The 17,890-nt window shown below is 64.0% G+C and overlaps 2 protein-coding genes across 2 annotated transcripts in view; both read left to right on the top strand.

Moving 5' to 3' along the window:
* Positions 1–6,682: 6,682 nt before the first annotated feature.
* LOC111139436 (gap junction protein gamma 2) lies at positions 6,683–7,982 on the top strand. The gene is given in 2 exon segments (XM_022491685.1): positions 6,683–7,875; positions 7,877–7,982. Coding segments are annotated over 2 exon segments (1,299 nt in total).
* Positions 7,983–15,559: 7,577 nt separating this feature from the next.
* Positions 15,560–17,890, top strand: part of LOC111139411 (IBA57 homolog, iron-sulfur cluster assembly) — a 4,799-nt gene continuing 2,468 nt past the window's right edge. The window contains exon 1 of the mRNA XM_022491658.1: positions 15,560–15,900. Coding sequence (XP_022347366.1) covers positions 15,560–15,900 — 341 coding nt within the window. The remainder of the gene's footprint in view (positions 15,901–17,890) is intronic.

Below are 17,890 nucleotides of genomic sequence, written 5' to 3'. Positions count from 1 at the left end.
TCCCCTTGCCCCTCTGCCGAGGATCTGGGCTAGTGTCCTAATAAAGAATTGCTAGCTAACAGTGTCCAGGAGCCCAGACATCCCATCTGTGGCCAGGGGTTTGGGGCCAGGGACCAGGCACACCTGCACGGTGGACCCCCAGTCCTGGCGACCAGGCATCTAGTGGTCTGGGCACCCCCAGACTCCCTGTGCCCACTTCTCTGGGGTTTCCTTTGCCCCATTTTCATGTCAGGGAGAGCGGGGGCTGCTGGCTGGGCAGGTGGGGTCCCCATAGCTGGACTGGGGCCCTGGCAGGCATGGACAGACCCGCTAGATGGCAGCTGCCTCTCTCATTGCCTCGTGGAGGTGCCATGAGGCTCTGGGTGGGGACAGGGGTCCGGGGGTCCTCCTCCTGTGGGGGTCCCTCCACTGGGCTGTGGTGCGGGCCAAGTGCCATGCTCTGCCTTGTGTGAGGTCCCCGTGTTCCAGGGAGGTCACTGGAGCCAGGGCAGCCTTGGGGGTGGGAGAGGGGCTGGCCTGGTCCATGCCCAGGCCATGCTGCTGTGGTGGGACCCAGGCAGACCCCCCCCCCAAGCACAGATGCACATTGGAGGGCAGGTGGGACCCTGGCCGGGAGGCAGGTGAGGTGGGACCAGACTGATGTGCAGAGGGAGGGGCACAATCAGGGGAGGCCCCTGCCCTCTCTGGGCCCTGTCCAGCCCCGGGGACAATCGGGAATTCAGACCCCAGTCCTTGGGGGGAACAATGGAGCCCTTGAAGGCCCTCCCCCCACATTGTGCTTGGTGGTGAGAGGTGGCCCTGGGTCAGGCCCAGGACTCGGCCAGGCACTCATCCTGGGAGGATCTCTGTCCAGCCAGCTGGCAGGTGGAAGACCTCAGGGACTCCCATTTCCTGGCCTGGAAAAGGTAGGGCACTGCCTAGGGGGCCAAGTGTGGGCAGCCGTAGGGGGATGAACAACATGCACCCTCTCCGTGGGCCCGGGGTGTCAGGCTCAAGAGAGGCAGGCAGGGAACACCAGGTCCTGGGCCTGGCAGGACTGCTCTCCTGTTCTCGGGACCAAATGGGATGGTGGGGGAGGTAGGGGCCCCCAGGGCTGCTCAGGCCAGCTGGTGAGCGGGAAGGGAAGGGAAGGGAGTGCACCGGGGACCTTCCCCAGCAGCTGGGGCTCCTCAGGCTATGCTGGTGCGGCCAGCCCACGCCAGCCCACCAGCTGTGGTGTGTCCGGAGGCCGGCCTCAGATGGTTTGGGCCTGGCGGGAGGCTGGGGAGACTTACCCTGCACACATGGGCAGACGCACTGGGGTGGGTACACCTGCCGCTGAGCGCCCTGCTCCTGACCCAGCCTGGGGTTCCTTCCCACAAACCCTCACGGGGGCCTGCTAGACCCCAGGTCCTCAGCTCTGGGCCCCAGGGGTCACCGGGAGCAGACCAGAGCCCTGTTGTCCAGGAGCGGCCCCCCGTGTGCCACAGATGTTGTGAGTGAGTTGTCTGGGCGGCCCAGGCAGGAGTGGGGTGCAGGCGGGTGGCCCTGGGCAGGGTGCCAGGCTGGGCAGTGGCAGTTTGGGGAGGGGTAGAGGCCCCATGCACAGCAATGGTGGCCCCAGGCCGGCCTGCAGCGTCACGGAGCCCCACGGGGTGCTCTCGCGGGTTCCAGCCCTCTCCCCACGCCCAGGGCTACCCGCAGACCTCCCTGTTGTGTCTGCTCTGGGAAACCCCCACGAGTCCCTCCGCAGACCGGGCCCCCCGTGGGAGGAGGACCCTCACTGAAAGCAGGGACTGCAGAGAACGCTTGCTGGCCCCACCAGCCTCCCCAGTTCATCCCACCTCTGCCTCTGCCAGCCTGTCCTGGGCCTGAGGGGCGCTCTTGTGTGTAAGCGGGGGTGAGGTAGGCGAGTGCGCAGATGCGTGCGAGGTCGGTCTGAACATGGACGGCGCTGGTGCTGGCGGGCTGAGCACCCTGTGAGGGTGGAGCTCCCTGGGGCAGACCTTGCAGGCTGAGTGCGGAGCAGGAGGGGCCTGAAGGGGGCCCTCCTGGGGGACCCAGGGGCAGCTGTTGTCCACCCTGAGTGCGAGACTGACTGATGTGCCCGGGAGCTGCACGGGGTGGGAGGGGGGGGGCAGGGGAGACTGTGGGGTGGCCTGTGGCCCAGCCAAAATTCAGGGCCAAGCTGATATTGGGGTGCTTGTCAGCACTCTAGGTTCTTGTTCCTCCAGGATCCCACGGAGGGATCCCTTGCAGATCAGGTGAGCTGAGCATGCTTGGGGGGCGCCTGGTAAGGGCCTGGCAGCCCCTCCTTGGGGCGGAAGCTCAGCCTGCCCTGGAGCGGTTCCTGGGAGGAAGCAGGGCCAGGGATGGGAAGGAAATGGCTGGGCAGGCCCTGGCCCTTCCCTCTGCACACCCGTCCACTCCCAGGACCTTTGTTCAGACCCAGGGGTGAGGGGAGCTCAAATGCAGAGGCCACTCATGAATGCCCGCCATCCTGCTGCCTACTAGAGCCTACCACCCTCCTCCTGGCAGTCCAGCAGTCTCCCCTGAAGCCCTGGCTTCTCCTCCCAGATCCTGGCCTGCAGCCTGGAACCCTCCTAGCCCATGAGTATGATCCCACCCACACTTGATCTGACCGAGCTCTGGGTGAGCTGCTGTCTGAAAGGAGCCAAGGTTCCTGCAAACCAGGACCCCTACCCCACCACCCCAACCCTGCCAGAGGCCCAGCCCCACTGGCCGCCTACTGGCAGCACTGGACGGCCTTGAGTCAGCCCCTCAGCCCTCCTGGGGGTCGGGGTCGTCCCTGGGGCCTGCAGCTCAGAGGGAGTCAGCAGAGGGAGGGGGAGCTATGTGGAGGGGGCTGCACACTGTTTTGAATTCCCTTTCCTTCCCCTTTTATTCACGTAACCTTGCCTATCAGTGCGCACTTGGGTCAGACCCTGTAACCCAGTCTGTAGTACTGCGTTGCTCTGCTGTAACTCCAGCAGGTGTGGCTTCAGACACGGGGAGCTTCTGCAAGGTGCTACCATGTCCCTCACTGTGTGCACGCGTGCAAGCAGGTGTGTGTGTGTGTTTGCATACTCCTGCCTGTGTGGGTGTGTGTGCGCACATGCCTGCCTGTGCAGGTGCACGTGTTGTGGGCTTGTGAGCGGAGTGCGTGGGCACGTGTGTGGATGAAAGGATGTGTGGGCACCCTGAGTGTGTGTGCATGAGTGTGCATGTGCGTGCTTATGTGCCTTGCTGCTCGCGGGTGTGTGCGCATGTGCTTGCACATCCTTCCTCACTCTCTGGCCCAAGCATGTGTTATGGCACATTTCCTGCCCCATCATGGCCCCAGCAGCTTCTCCACAAGCTCAGGGGCCTTGACTGAGAGTGCGTGTGCTCATGGCTACGGAAGGGGCCTTGACCACGGTGCATGTGCTCATGGCTACGGATGTTCTCACATTTCCACCCTTCCAAATACGTGTGTGCACAAACCTGTGTACACACACGTGACCCTGACATTCCCTGGGGAGTTGTCCGTGTCCTGTTCAGCCCCAGATCTCTGATGCTAACCCCCGACATTCCAGCCCCTCCCCTCCCTGGCAGGTCTATGGCCCCCAGGTAGTGAGGAACCCCCAGACAGTGGTAAATAAAGCTGATGGGGGACTGTACTGCGGTCCCAGCCTAGGAGGCAGATTGGAGGAGGGGCGGGGCATGGGGTGTGGGTGGGCACAGATGCATGTGGGGGCATGCATTGGGCAGGCCTGGCATGTGGGACCATGTACAGGGCAGGGTATGGGATGTGGGCCATCACAGGCACGCCTGGCGTACAGGGCAGGTCTGGCATATGGGGTCATGTTCGGGGTAGGGCGTGGAGGGGGTGAACTTGGGCGGGCATGGAGTAGTTTCCAGGGGTATGCAGGGTGGGTCAGGGCATGGAGCGTAGGATGTGGTCCTGGTGTGGACATGTGTGGGCACATGAGTGTGTGCAGGTTAGGGTGTGTGCAAGGTGTGAACGGAGCAAGGATGTGGGTAGGGGTGTGGTGGAGCGTGGACGTGTGCAAGTGTGCATGGGTGTGTGAGGGGCAGGTATGCCAGGGGTGAGGCCCTGCAGCTGTGGGCTCTGCCTGGGGTGGAAGTTACCTGGCGTGGGGCCATGTGTGCTTGGTTGTTATTGCAAAGTTTTGGGAGTTCCAGAGGCGTGGTCAACAGGCCCCCTAAGGTGACTGGTGGATTAGGCTCTCAGAGAGCAAGGCAGAGCCTGGCAGAGTTGCATGCAGGGTTTGCTGATGGTGTGCAGGGTGCAGGACAGAGAGCCGTGCAGGGTAAGGACCAGAGTTTGCCATCTGCCCATGTCAGCAGGCATCTTGGGCCAGAGGGCTGGATTTGGAGTGTCCTTCTGCAGGGACTCAAGCCAGAGCTGGTCAGTGCAGCCTCCTGACCGCAGAATGACCCTGGTGTCCCCAAGTGTGTGACACAGACCCTGCACACACATACACAGGGCACTGGGCATTGGCCCTCGCCGGAAGAGCCAGAGGGTGGTGCCATCTCTGAGTCTTTGCCCTCCACCCAAGCTCGCTGACCCCCACTGCATAGGGACAAGGAGGAGGGGATCCTCGCTGCCTCTGACTCCTGCTGCCCAGATTGTACCCCCCTCGCCACTGAAGTCCTGCAGAACCAGCTCTGATTACCCCCTCTCCTGACACCTCTCATCATTTGGCCTCTGCCCCTCGGGGCTGCGCCCCCAGGGGGGCAAGCGCTGCTTCTCACCCCTCAGGGTAGGGTCTGCCTCAGTACTCAGCTAGAGCTAATCTCAAGAGCCCCCTCTGGGGGTCTCCTCAAGCTGGCATGGGCATGGTGGGCACATGTTCACTCCAGGAAGTAGCAAACATGACAGCAAGGCTCCCACACATGCCTAGATCACACACCAAGGAGCTCTTCCTCTTCTCACTTCTCTGGGGGGCTCCATCTTGGGAGGAAAAGAGCTGGGGGTCCTCCTGCCACCCCTTTTTGGGTTCCTGCAGAGGTGGGACTGTCAGGTCAGGGGTGGGGACAGATCCTAGAAGAGTTGGGGTTAGAAAACCCAGGGAGAACAGCCAGCCTGGCTGGTGCGGGTGGGGGGGCCTGGTGTGTGTCCCAGCCTGAGAGGGAGGGCTGGACATGTGTCTGTGTAGCTGGGAGGGTGTGTGCATTAGTGCATATGTGTGTGAGTGTTTGCACACGTGCAAGTGTGGTTATGATGTGTGAGTGCACCAGCACATTGTTGTGTGCATGTGCATATGTGAATCTGTGCATTTGATTATTAGTGTGTGCATGCACGAGTGTGCATCTGTGTCTGTGGGTTCATATGTGCAGCTGCAGGCACATGTGCATCTCAGTGCATGGGTGGGTGCGCATTTGAGGAGGGCTTGTGTGTGTGTGGCTCTGAGAGGGGCAAGGCACACAGATGTGAGGAAGAAGGGCCATTTCCCCAGGAACCCCAGCAACCCCCTCTTCCTGCCCCCACCCAAGGGGAGAGGCCCAGCTGCATAAAGACAAGCTTCCCCAGAGCCGCCCCCTGGCCTTGGCTGCTCCATCCCACACCTGCCCACACTGCCTCCTGGACCCAGAAGGAGGGGATCAGAAGCAGCAGGCACTCAGGGGTCTCCTATCCCCAAACCATCCCAAAGCAGGTACTGGCCTTAGTCATGATGGAGGGAGGGTGGGCCCTGGGGGGCTGCAGCCCCTCTCCCCTTCCTGGAGGCTCAGGATGATGAATAGCAGCGCCATTCTCTCCTGGGCGCAGGCCCACCGGGGGATCAGCACTGGTCTGGGATGTGGTGAGTGGCCCCATGGCAGTCTCCAGGTGTCACGGATGCCCTGATGTCTGTGTGCCTTGCTGGACCAGTCCCCATTCTGAACAGATGCCTGGCCTCACCTGGCTTCCCAGCGGGCCTGTCCTTGCTACATTTCTGCAGAGAACAGGGTGGTGGTGTCTGGACAAGACGGGGAAGCACCCCAGAGGGTTGGCCAGTGGCCTGTAGGCCAGCAGGGTCTCTTGAGGAGTGTCGGAAGGAATCTGGGGGTCCTCAGTGGAGAGGGAGGAAGCAAAGGCTCAGTGGAGGGTGTGGACAGGGATGTGGGTTGGGTTGTGCTGCTGGAGACTGGAACCAAAAGGGCTCCAGGGGCTGGGGGCCTGGAGGGCTCCGTGGGATGCTGCAAACAGGACCCCAGGAGACCCTCTTCAGTGGCCTGAACTCTGCCTGAGTGGGGGCTAGAGGGCCATGGGTCTGAGTTGAGGCCCCACAGCCCCCAGACCCTGATTGGGGCTGGCCTCGGTCTCGCTATGCGCTCTCAGGGCCTGGGGTGGGGTCTCCGGATCTGGGGGAAAGCTGCAGTTTGCAAGGGGCTGGGCTGTCCGGGGCGGGGGGGGGGTGTGGGGGGCTGGCGCTGCCACAGCGGGGACTAGAGGAGGTGGCATGGGGTGAGCCAGAGCTGCCTCTCCACATATCCATCCAGAAGGCAGAGGCAGGACCGAGGGTGCTGCCCCTTTCACTGAAGGTGGTAAGCCCCCCAGACCTTACTAGTCGAGGTCCCTGGCTCCCCCTCTGCCTCCCCGCAGTGCTCCCGAGACTCCCCCCAGGGGGGCGCTCCTCCTGGCCTGCTCTCCTCCCCGCCCAGCCCTGCCCCACGTTGAGCTCCGCTCCGGCCCCCGCAGGTCCCGTCCCCCGCCCCTATGACCAACATGAGCTGGAGCTTCCTGACGCGGCTGCTGGAGGAGATCCACAACCACTCCACGTTCGTGGGCAAGGTGTGGCTCACCGTGCTGGTGGTCTTCCGCATCGTGCTCACGGCCGTGGGCGGGGAGTCCATCTACTCAGACGAGCAGACCAAATTCACGTGCAACACGCGGCAGCCGGGCTGCGACAACGTGTGCTACGACGCCTTCGCGCCCCTGTCGCACGTGCGCTTCTGGGTCTTCCAGATCGTGGTCATCTCCACGCCGTCCGTCATGTACCTGGGCTACGCCGTGCACCGCCTGGCGCGCGCCTCGGAGGACGAGCGCCGCCGCGCGCCTCGCCGCCGCCCCGGCCCTGGCCACCGCCCGGCCCGCGCGCCTCTGCCACTGCCCCCGCCGCCGCACCCCGGCTGGCCCGAGACTGCCGGCCTGGGCGAGGAGGAGCCAATGCTGGGCCTGGGCGAGGAGGACGAGGACACGGGGGTGGCCGATGGCCTAGGCGAAGAGGCCCAGGCGGAGGACGCGGGCATGGCCAAGGGCGCGGGCACTGACGGCAAGGCGTCGGGGGCCCCGGGTCCGGTCGGGCAGCACGACGGGCGGCGGCGCATCCAGCGCGAGGGCCTGATGCGCGTGTACGTGGCCCAGCTGGTGGCGCGGGCTGCCTTCGAGGTGGCCTTCCTGGTGGGCCAGTACCTGCTGTACGGCTTCGAGGTGCGGCCCTTCTTCGCGTGCAGCCGCCAGCCCTGCCCGCACGTGGTCGACTGCTTCGTGTCGCGGCCCACGGAGAAGACCATCTTCCTGCTGGTCATGTACGTGGTCAGCTGCCTCTGCCTGCTGCTCAACCTGTGCGAGATGGCGCACCTGGGCCTGGGCAGCGCGCAGGACGCGGTGCGCGGCCGCCGGCCACCGGCTGGCCCCCCGGGCCCCGCGCCGCGCGCGCCGCCCTGCACGCTGCCCGCCTCGCCCGCCGGCCTAGCCTGCCCGCCAGACTACAGCCTGGTGGTGCGCGCAGCTGGGCGCGCGCGCTCGCACGACCAGGACCTGGCCAGCCTGGCGCTGCAGGCGCTGCGGGACGGGCACGCGATGGGAGACCGCGACAGCCCGCCGTGCCCCGGCCTCCCCGCTGCTGCCCGGGGGCCCCCACGGGCTGGCGCCCCCGCCTCCGGCTCGGGCAGCGCCACGTCGGGGGGGCACGGGCCCGGGCGGGGGCCAGGCCAGGCCGGGCGCCAAGCCCAGGGCGGGCTCAGAGAAGGGCAGTGCCAGCAGCAGGGAGGGCAAGACCACCGTGTGGATCTGACGGCCCCGCGCTGACGTGGCCTGTCCTCCCTCCAGGCCGAGGCTGGGGTGGGGGGCTGTGGGGAAGGCCCAGGGCTGGGCGCTCAGCTCTCTCTTCTTCCTCCTCTTCCCTCTCCCCTTCTCCCCTCCCCCTCCTCCCCCTCAGCTGCCCACACTCTCTGGAGGGGAGGGGGGAGCGGGGAAGGCATTGCCCGCTGGACACCGGCCCCTCCCTGCATGAGTCCTGGCTCTGTCCAGGGTAGGATCTGCAAGAGCCCCCAGCTCGGATCCCTGAAGGTGGAAGATGTGGATAGGACCTCCCACCCCCAGGGCCTGGCCTAGCCGCGCCAGGTGTGGGGGGCGGTGCTGGGCCCTTTCCCCGGAGACCCTCTGGGCTCTCCGGCTGGCTCCGCTGGGTCAGGACAAGAAATCTCCTCCCCTGCACCAGCTCACAGAGGTCACCGAGGGTGCCTGGCTTGAGGAACTGGGGGCACTGTGCTGGGTCCCTACTCTCTGAGGCAGCAAATGGGGGCTCACTCCCCGCACCCCCACCCCAACCGCACTTCGTGTTTTGTGCACAGCTGGAAGCAATCCTAGGTCTTTCTTGTACAGAAGAGAAACTGAGGTTGGATGGGCCTGGCCCCTACTGGGCCCCGTGCTCTCCATTCCCCACCTAGACAGCTGGACAGAGGCCCTGGGGTGGACAGATCACACCCTCTGGAGCCCCTCCCCTGGGACATCATGGAAGTCCCACAAAGATGTTGGTTCACCTTCTGCCGGGTCATGCTTTGGCACTGGCCATTCTGGGGGAAGGGGTTCTGGGACTCCTATCTACCCCTTCTCTGGCCTCCAGCCCCCTCCCTAATTCATACACAGTGTCCAAAACCAAGGAAGCCAAATAAAACTAACTTTTGTTTACAACTGCATATGTGGGTGCATGTGGGGCATGCACACACGTGTAGAGTGTGCACACATGTGTGAGTGTGAGTGCATGCATGTGTGTGTCTACCCCTGCCCTCCAAGGACATGTTCAGCTCTAGGCTGGCTGGGAGAAGCAAAGCTCAGGCCACATGGGTGCCTCTCTGTGCCACACAGCAGGGGCAAGGGTTGGGGGCACCACTGGACATGCAGATTGTGAGAACAAAGAAAGCGGGCAGGCCCACATGCTCTGAGCCCAAGGTCGGCCTGCAGTCAGAGGACAGCGGACACTGTCTGCACACTGGCCACAGCCTGCAGCATGAGTGGCAGAGGGGACACTCAGGTGGTGGTGGGGGAGTCAGCTGCTGCCAGCAAGGAGCCCCTCTGACTTGACTTCAATGACCCCAGCCCTCCTCAGGCCAAGAGCAGGCTGTGACAAGCCCTCCTGGGCTGCAAACCCTCTTTAGTGCCCCCAGGCCACACCCAGACCCGGGTCAGCCTGCTTCTGATGCCCGGGACACGCCGAGTCCCCCAGGGGAGCCCCACCTCAGGAAGTCCTAGAGAGCCCAGCCAGTTCAGAATCAGAGCAAGGACACATGTCCCCTCTGTGGGAGAGGAGGTCTCATGGGGGCCGAATGCCCCTGATCTGGTGTGCTGCTGGCATGGTCAGCCTGGGGGAAGCCGGTCTCTGCAGTGGGGCTTTTGTGTGGCCTGGGCCTCCTCCCAGCACGGGGGCTCCAGAGGACCTGGCAAAGGCCAATGACTCTTGTCACCAGCCCAGGAGTCACACCACTTTCACTGCACCTAGAGGCTTGCAGGATCCAGGAACAAACAGGACCCTTCTGGTTGGGTCAGTCTGTTAAGAGGCACACATGGGATGGGAAATCAGATTGTGGCCACTGGAGAATGCCATCAGCCGCATGGTCCCTGCAAGCCTTGGTCATCAGCCTCGCCCAGGCTGGGAACTGCTCTTGGGGACTTGGTGGTTGCTTGAGGGCCCTTCCTAAACCCTCTGTAAATCACCTCTAGGGTGTGGCCTGTCCTGTGACTGTATCTCTATCGCCCTCCCCCAACCCCATTCTTAATTGTTCTAGATGCACTTTGAGGCAATTTGGGTCAACAGGAAGAGGACCTGCCAGGGAGCTGCTGGGGAAATAGGTTGGCTGTGTGTGCCTGAATACAGAAGTCAGATATGGGGGAGGCTGAGTGTCAGTACCCAGTGATTTGTGCCAACACTGGCCTAACTGCCACAGTGAGGGTGTGTTTGTAGATGAGATTAACACTGACAGTCAGCACCCTTTGGTAAAGCAGATTGCTGTTCCCAATGTGGGTGGGCCTCGTCCAATCAGGTGATGGTCTGATGAGCAAGGCCAAGGTTCCTGGTCAGTCTGAGGGTTATATTTGTGTCAGCTTGACTGGCTGGGTGCCCAGAATGTGCACGGTTCTGGGAGTGTCTTTGAGGTGATGTGGCATGAAATTCACACTAAATTGCAGACTGAGTAGAGTAGATGCTCTCCCCACTGTGGGTGGGCCTGACCCAATCAGGTGAAGACAAAGTAGAACAAAAAAGGGGAGTCAAAGGGAACTCACTTTGCTGGAGTGTTTGAGCTGGGACATCAGTCTCCCATCTTCAGACACAGAATCAGGATGGAACTACACCCCAGCTCTCCTGGGACCCCACCTGTCCTGCAGATTTCAGACTCCTCAGCCCCATAATCACACGAGCCAATTTCTTAAGCTAAGTCTCTCTCTATATATACATATCCTACTGGTTCTGTTTCTCTGGACAGCCCCAGCTACTACACATCCCATCCCATCCCATCCCATCCCATCCCATCCCAGGGATCTATCAGTTTTGCAACCTCACCATAATGATGACCTTGGTTGTTTCCACACACTCCCCATGGACGTCACAGACTGCCCTAGGCCTGCAGGGTCCCTCATGATACGGACACAGCCCCGATCTGACACTTGAACCACTGCCCTACGGGACGAGGCACCAAGGCTCTCCAGGCTGTGAATTCCCAGAGGTGAAAACCGACCCCAGCAGCCTGCCTGGCACTTGAAGAAATACCTCCCTGTGGGTGCCTTGGTTTCCCCATGCACCTGGGATGGCCATGAGGATGGAGGACTGGACCTGGGGTGCAGAGCGGACCTTTACGGACCTCCCATCTTCTGGGGCATGCCACAGGCCAGAGGAAGAGCTCAGGCCTTCTGGCCCTCCTCATGGCCAGGCTAGTGGGCAGGGTCAGACAGGATGATCTTCTTGTCTGACTGTCATCCGTTTCCATGGCCAGAGCCAACTCGCCAGCTGCTTGGGGAGACTGTGGAGGGAGGTGGGGAGGGGCTGCTTGGACGCTCCCAGAATGGGGGCTGCTTCCTCCCCGCCTTTGGGAAGGGAGGAGACCATGAGGAGAGAATAACAGGAAACCACCCCTGGTCCAGCAGTGGCTGGGAAGTAGGGTCCAAAACCCCAATGCCTGCCCGTTTCCCGGCTCCTGACCCCTCCCGGGCTCATGGCCTCAGAGGGGGGCAATGGCCCATGGATCCAGCTGCTGGACCCAGGCTGATAAGTGGGGTTCCCTGGGAGCCTCCGTGGCCAAACGGGCCCCAGCCCCTGCCCTTCCACCTCCAACGAGGCCAGTGGGCAACCCACGTGCAGGGAGCCCTGATGGCGGGGTGGCCCGAAGACCAGAGAGTGCTTTCTGGAATGGGGGACCTGGACTAGCTGGCAGGCAGAGGCAGCCACTGGCCACGTGTAGCTCCGGGCCCTTTAGTGGCTTGGGGATCTGAAGGTTTCATTAGACTTCGTCTGAGCAACGTGCACGTCCCCAGTCCTGGTGGAGGTGGCTGCTGTGCTGAACAGTGCCAAGCAGGATCAGCTTACTGCCCAGTGGGAAGGTCAGGGACGGTTCTGGGTGGCGCCTGGGCGGCTGCTGGCCAGCCCTGCAGCAGGGCTGGTGGGAAGCACATTCCTCCGCTGGCTGCGGGCCAGGCTGATGTGAGGCTGGAGGAACGTGACCCCCAGTCTGTGTCATCCTGGCTGCTTCCTCCCTGGTCCTCCTGGGCTGGTAGGGGGGTGCTGGGTCACCTGTGGAATGCCAGGCCGGCAGAGGAAGACCTTCTCCACCAAGGGCAAGCAGCCAGGGGAGCCGCACACCAGGACTGGCAGGTCACAGACAGGCTGGGAGGCCCTGGCGGGGGGGGGGGGCGATGCTCTGTGCTCCTAGCATGCCCACCAGCCCAGAAGGACCAGGCACCTCTCAGGTTTGGGGCAGCATGGCCTCGAGGAGGGTTGGGGAGTGCCGGGGTAGCTGGCGGGTGCAGGGCCCCGGGTAAGGCTGTCCTGAGGCATGGGGACCGTGTGCCAACAAGCCCTTCCTGTGGAGATGGCCTGGACGGAGGCTGGTGTGAGGCACCCATGTTGTCTGGACCCCGGGGGATGAGTGTACAGAGACAGGAAACCAGACCAATCAGCGGGGCCTCCAGCGCCTCAGAAGCAGGCTGGGGCGGGGGTCAGCCTGGTGTTCGTGGCCAGTGTTTAGACCACAGGTGGAAGGCCACAGCCCCTTCATGGGGTTGGGGGGCTCAGGGTGCACGTGGCTGCACCAGCCAGAGTTTTCCCCAAGGGGTGCCCTCAGCATTCAGTCCCGAGGATACCGCCCAGCTAACCCCAGGGTACATGCTGCAGGGGGGCCTGGTGACACATGGCAGCTCAACCTGCTGGATGCAGGTGTTGGGTGGGGAGGCCGTGTGAGGACATGGAACGGTGGGGCCCTGGGGAGCTGGGTGGAGGGGGATGTTTGGCAGGCTGTGGGTCTGGAGCGTACACGTGGGTTTGCAGTGACCCATGGGTGGTACAGCAGGTCAGGTGAGGTCAGATGGCACTGCACAGAAGAGCCAGGCTGTACGTGCCCACAGCGCTGCTACAGGGGCTCAGACAGGTGGGCCAGGACTGGAGGGGCGGGGGGCAGGGAGCACAGGCTTCCTGAAGGCTAGGGAAGGCCCGTGGGAATTTGTGGCTATCCTGGCTGTGGTTCTGGGGAGCGCAGGTGGGACTCAGAGACAGGGCTGTGTCTCAGAGCACCCCCACAAAGGGGAGCATGGACCAGAGACAGCGGCTGATGGGGGAAATGGGGTTCCAAAGCTCTGCCTGGGTAGAGATATGCGCTCCCAACATCCTCGTGCAGAAACTCTAACCTCCCCGTGTGACTGTCCGGAGATGGGCCCTGGGGAGGGAGTCAGGGTTCCATGAGGTCAGAGAGGTGGTGGGGATCGGGGTGGGGTGGGGGGAACACAGGAGAAGGGACACCAAAGACAAGAAGCCACTGCCTGCATGCCACAGAGAGGGACCTCACCAGAAACCCACCCTGTTCTGGGATGCTGGAGACACAGAAGTCTGTGTCTGGAGACGGGAGCTGTTTAGGCCCCAGTCTGGGGCACCTGTTATACAGATAATTGATAACTGACACACCGAGGGAATGGTGTGGCGGGTCCTTGAAAAGTTAGACACAGGATCACCATACAGCCTGGCAATGCCACTTGGGCTCTATACACCAGTGACAGTGGGATTACTAACAAGAAGCATGGCCCAGGTTTCCGGCACAGAGCCCCTAAAGCCCTTGGAGTTCTCAGAGCTGAGAGCCATGAAGGCGGCTTCTGTTACATAATGAAGTGACTTTGGAAAGCCCCTCAGGGTGGGGGCTGGTGGCCAGGGGACCAAACCCTGGGACCCCAGGGTGTGAAGTGTCAGTCCCACCCCCTAACCTAGGGGGTGGGGAGAGAGCCAGAGGTGGGATCCATCACCCCCCACCAACGGCCCAGAATTGAATCCATCGGGCCCACGGTTGAAGCCCCCATAAACCCCACAAGGCCGGGCTTGGAGAACTTCTGGAGACCAGGTCAGATGTAGGGAAAGGGACGCCCCCGGAAGGACGGAAGGACCCGGAAGCCCCAGGCCCCTGCCCCAGGGCCTTGCCCCCAGTGTGTCCTCCAGTGGCTACTTCGGAGTCCTGTCTTATCACAATAAAGGGGTTAATGCAGGAAGGAGAATGTTTCCCTGAGCCCTGTGAGCCGCTCATCACGTGCGTGGAACCCGCCGAGGGACCGTGGGGACCTCGGGTCTGTCGCGAGGGTCAGAGTGCGTGTGGGTCCCAGACTTGTGATGGGTCTGTGGTGCGGTGGTGTGTGGGCCTGAAGCGTGACCGCGTGGGGGATGAAGCGGTCTCCCTCTGAGTGCGCGTGACAGAGACTCCGCGTTGGGTGGGGGGGGGACAGGGACTCCGCTGGGGGGGATAGGGACTCCACAGGGGGCGTGACGCTGACTCCGTGTGGGTGTGACGCTGACTCCGCAGGGTCATGAGGCAGACCCGCGTGGGTCCGACCCTGACTGCCTGTGGACCGGGTCAGAGCTGAGGGCCCCCCCAGCTGGTGTGTGGCGCCCTCCCCCCAAGCACACACAGTGACCCTAAAAGTCAGAGGGGAAGGACAGAGCAAGAGCAGAGGACCCCAGCAGCGTGGTTCCTGCACACCACACCCCAGGGGCTGCGACCATGGTCTCCAGGAGATGCGCACACACGTGGGAGCAACATTCACCACGGCCAAAGAGTGGAGCGACAAAATGTCCACCACGAAGAAATGGCTGCACAAACGGCGCTAAGTCCACACAACAGAACCCTACCCACCCTTTAGGAGGAGCACCTGACACGCTCAGGGCGCCAGCCAGTCACAGAAGCACGCACACGGCATGATTCCGTTCGCGAGTCCGGTTCCCAGACGGAGGAGGGAGTGGGGGTTTCCAGGGCTGGCCGCGGGCAGGAAGGTCCCCAGTTCTGGCTGCCCACGATGTGAATGAGCTTCACGGGGCTGACGGTGTCTGGATGAAAGGATGGGGATGGCTCCCCACGGTAACGCCAGGGGAACTCTGCTCCCACAGCAGGGGCAGCGCGGGGATCAGCGCAGGTGCCCAGTGCAGGTGCCCGGGCCAGGAGCAGCCAGGGGGTGGGGCGGAACGCTGACGGACAGCTCGAGGCCCTGCCCCCCCCCCCCCGTCCCGCCCCGCACGCCCCATCCCGGCTCCGCAACCAGACACCCGCACCGCCCCGTCCGTGCTCCTCTCCGGCAAAGACCCACACACGCACGCCCCACCCCAGACACAGGTCCCGCCCCACACGCCCCGCCCCAGACACATGTACCGCCCCGCACACCCCACCACGCCCCACACAGGTCCTGCCCCGCATGCCCCACCCCAGACACACGTTCCGCCCCACACGCTCCGCCCCAGACACCTGTACCGCCCCGCATGCCCCACCACGCCCCACACAGGTCCTGCCCCACACAGAAGCCCCGCCCCGCATGTCCCACCACGCCCCACACAGAAGTCCCGCCCCACACGCCCCACCCCAGACACAGGTCCCGCCCCGCACGCCCGGCCCCGCCCCACACAGTTCCCACCCCACACGCTCCGCCCCGCCCCAGACACAGGTCCCGCCCCACACGCTCCGCCCCGCCCTCAGACACAAGCCTTGCCCCACACGCTTAGTCTCCGCTTCTCCCCGGCACAAGCCCCGCCCCGCTCAGCCCCGTCCCTCGCGTTCACCCGCCCACCGCCAGGGGCCGCTGTGGCGTCCACCCACCCGCCCGCCCCGGCAGCCCCGTCACGCCGCCTCACTCCTTCCCAAGATGGCGGCCGCGGCCCTGCTTCGGGGCGCGGTTCCGGGACGCAGCGGCCCGGCCTGGCAATGGCGGCTGCGCGCGACCCCGAGGTGTCGCCTGGTCCACGGCTCGGGCCGTCACGGTGACGACCCCACGGGCGGCGCGGCTTGGGCCTACTTCCCGCTACGCGAGCGCGCCTTGCTGCGCGTGCGCGGGCCCGACTCCGCGCCCTTCCTCCTGGGGCTGCTGACCAATGAACTGCCGCTTCCGGGTCCTGCGAATGGCGCGACCCCGCCCCCAGCACGGGCGGGCTACGCCCACTTCCTCAACGTCCAGGGCCGCACGCTCTACGACGTCCTAGTCTACGGGTGAGCGCAGCAGCGGCGCAGGGGTGGGGCGTCCCAGGGAGGGACCGGCCGCTCCGGGAAGGTGCAGGTCTAGGAGTCTCCCCAAGCCGGGCATCTAGGCGGGGGCTCCCGGAGGCCGGGGAAGGCCGTCCAGAGCGGGGCACGGGGGGCGTGGAGGGCATCCAGGGGCAGACACCTGCGGTGGGAGGGACGCCCGAGGGGAGGCTACCTGAGGGGCGTTGGGGGAGGTACACCTGCGGGTTGGAGGGTAGTCTGGGGGGGGGCGAGTACCCTGAGGGTGGGAGGGGCACCTGAGGGTGGGAAGGGTCCCCAGGGGAGCACACCTGCGGGTGGGAGGGGTCCCTGGGGGGAGGCCACCTGAGGGTGGGGCGGCGTCCGGGGGAGGACTCCTGAGGGTGAGAGCGGCACTTGAGGGTTGGAGAGGCACCTGAAGGTGGGAGGGGCTCCCGCGGGGTGGGGAGCGCACCTGAAGGCGGGAGGGCACCTGAGGGTGGGAGGGGGCCCCGGGGGGAAGCACACCTGGGGCGGGAGGGCCCCGCCCCCCGCGGGGGAGGCCTAACCGAGGGCTGGAGGGCATCGGTGGGAGGCTGTCAGAACTGGCACCCAGGGGCGGGCCAGCTGCTCGCACTTGGTCTCCAGGTGCGCACCTTCGGAGTGACTACTTGGGCTTAGCCCTGCTTGGGAAAGCAGTGGTGGGAGGTTTGCAGTGCTGCGGGGGGGATGGCCCCAGAGTTGGCGGCTCTCTTCCAAGGGAGGAGGTGAGGAGCCAGGTGCATTTGTCCCAGCCAGCCCTCCTGTTCGTCCTCTGCTACCTACCTGCGTCTGTCTCAGGGGTCTGTCCCAGGGAGAGGGCCACTTCCCTGGGAGCCCAGCGCCCCCCTGCTTGGTGCTCTGGAATTTTTGGTGTCAGTGGCCTTGTTCCTTCCGCAGGGCTCCCTGTTCTGGCTTCCTGGAGACAGCATCTTGTCTCAGGGGTGGCTCTGGTGTTTTCCATTTGAAGTGGACTTTAAATGGGAAGGGAGGGGGAGCTCCCATGTAGCCGTCCTTGGTCCGCGTTGCCCCCCAGCTGATGGACCCGCATTGACGCTCCATCAGCTGGAGCCCTCCTTTCCGCGGGGGTTCACTCTCCATGGTGTGCCATGCTGTGGGCTTGGACGAGTGTGGAAGGATGTGTGCCCGTGACCCCAGTACCCTTCCCCCAGTTCCACACGCATTGTCTTGCCTCCTGTGATCTGGGGTGACGATCGGGTGGGACATGGGCCACTGCAGAGTGCATGCAGGTTCGTCCAGGTTCCGTGTGCTTGCATGTGCGTCTGCGTGTGTGCAGATGTCTGTGACTTGGTCATACGTGTGGGCCCGTGTTATCTTCTGACACCATGGGGTCCCCTCCTCCCCCTGTGCAGCACACCTGCCCTTCTCAACCCCAGGAACTCGCCCAGCCGCTCCTCCCCACCTCTCAGGGGTGGTCATCTCAGCAGAGTCAGAGAAAGGAAGTGGTGTGGAATTGGGCTCGCACACCTTGATTCCCTTTGGCTCTGTCCACCTGTATCAGTGTGGACCCGTGGCTCCTGTTTATGGGGATGAGGGTAGACAGGGTGTATATTGTAGGCTGAGTCCCCAGAGGTGGGGCAGCAAGCCAGCCCCTGCAGCTCCTTCCTCTGAGGGTGACTGGTTTCTCCAGGGCAGCACCTAACGCTGTCCTGTCGGGGTCTGGGGGGGACCTGTCCAGCTGGTGAGGTCTGGGGGAGGGGCCTAGGACATCAGCTGGTGGGATCTGGGGGAGGGGTCTGGGACATCAGCTGGTGGGGTCTGGGGGAGGGGCCAGGACATCAGCTGGTGGGGTCTGGGGGAGGGGTCTGGGACATCAGCTGGTGGGGTCTGGGGGAGGGGTCTGGGACATCAGCTGGTGGGGTCTGGGACATCAGCTGGTGGGGTCTGGGGGAGGGGCCAGGACATCAGCTGGTGGGGTCTGTACTAGTCCATGGCCTCT

Source organism: Enhydra lutris, unplaced genomic scaffold, assembly GCF_002288905.1.
Source record: "Enhydra lutris kenyoni isolate GAN:26980312 unplaced genomic scaffold, ASM228890v2 scaffoldscaffold106, whole genome shotgun sequence".
Classification (NCBI taxonomy): domain Eukaryota; kingdom Metazoa; phylum Chordata; class Mammalia; order Carnivora; family Mustelidae; genus Enhydra; species Enhydra lutris.
The sequence above is the reverse complement of the archived record's forward strand: the minus strand, read 5'-3'. Positions and strand labels throughout refer to the sequence as shown.